General features: G+C 62.3%; 1 protein-coding gene across 1 annotated transcript in view; it reads right to left on the reverse strand.

The window, feature by feature from the left end:
• The window catches only part of LOC104277773 (fibrillin-2-like), a gene marked incomplete at its 5' end in the record, with an annotated part of 33,130 nt that overhangs the window by 13,084 nt on the left and 19,425 nt on the right, over positions 1–621 (reverse strand). Inside the window, 1 exon segment of the mRNA XM_009874521.1 lies at positions 291–516. Coding sequence (XP_009872823.1) covers positions 291–516 — 226 coding nt within the window.

Raw genomic sequence — 621 nt, forward strand, 5'->3', positions numbered from 1 at the left:
TCTGGTGGCAGCCCCAGGAGCGGGTGCTGCCAGCCCCAGGGCACTCATTGCTGGGGACATGTCACCCCATCCTGTCCCGGTGCTCAGGGTCTGTGGGTGACACACAGGGGAGCCCCACTCCAGCAAGAGCAATGGGTCCTGCCCTGTAGCACGCGGTGGCGATGCCCTGCTGGGTCTCCCACCGCCCCATGCCAGCCCCTTTCCCCGTAACTGCTGGGCAGGGTCCAGCACAGGGTCCCAGACCCCAGCCCCAGCTCTGTCCACTCAGCCACGCTGCCCACAGCACAAACCCTCCCCGCAGATTTGGACCACGCCATACCCATGCAGTTATTTCCTCCGTTGACTTGCATGTACTCAGGGGGACACACGCAGGTGTAGTTGCCGAGGGTGTTGTAGCAGGTCCCAGGGCCGCAGATCCCGATGTGAGCAGAGCACTCATCAATATCTGCCAAGTAAAGGAGACTGGAGGTCAAAGCAGGGGGCGCAGGTGCAGAAGGGCACAAGGTACGGGTGGGTCTGGAAGGGACCTGGCTGGCCTGGCACTCGGTAAGGGGACAGGGTTTGTGATGAGGATGGGAAGCCTGGAAGAGGAAGGGGAAGGGATTCTGCCAACTGCTCCTA

Source organism: Apaloderma vittatum, unplaced genomic scaffold (assembly GCF_000703405.1).
Source record: "Apaloderma vittatum isolate BGI_N311 unplaced genomic scaffold, ASM70340v1 scaffold31528, whole genome shotgun sequence".
In the NCBI taxonomy this organism is placed as follows: domain Eukaryota; kingdom Metazoa; phylum Chordata; class Aves; order Trogoniformes; family Trogonidae; genus Apaloderma; species Apaloderma vittatum.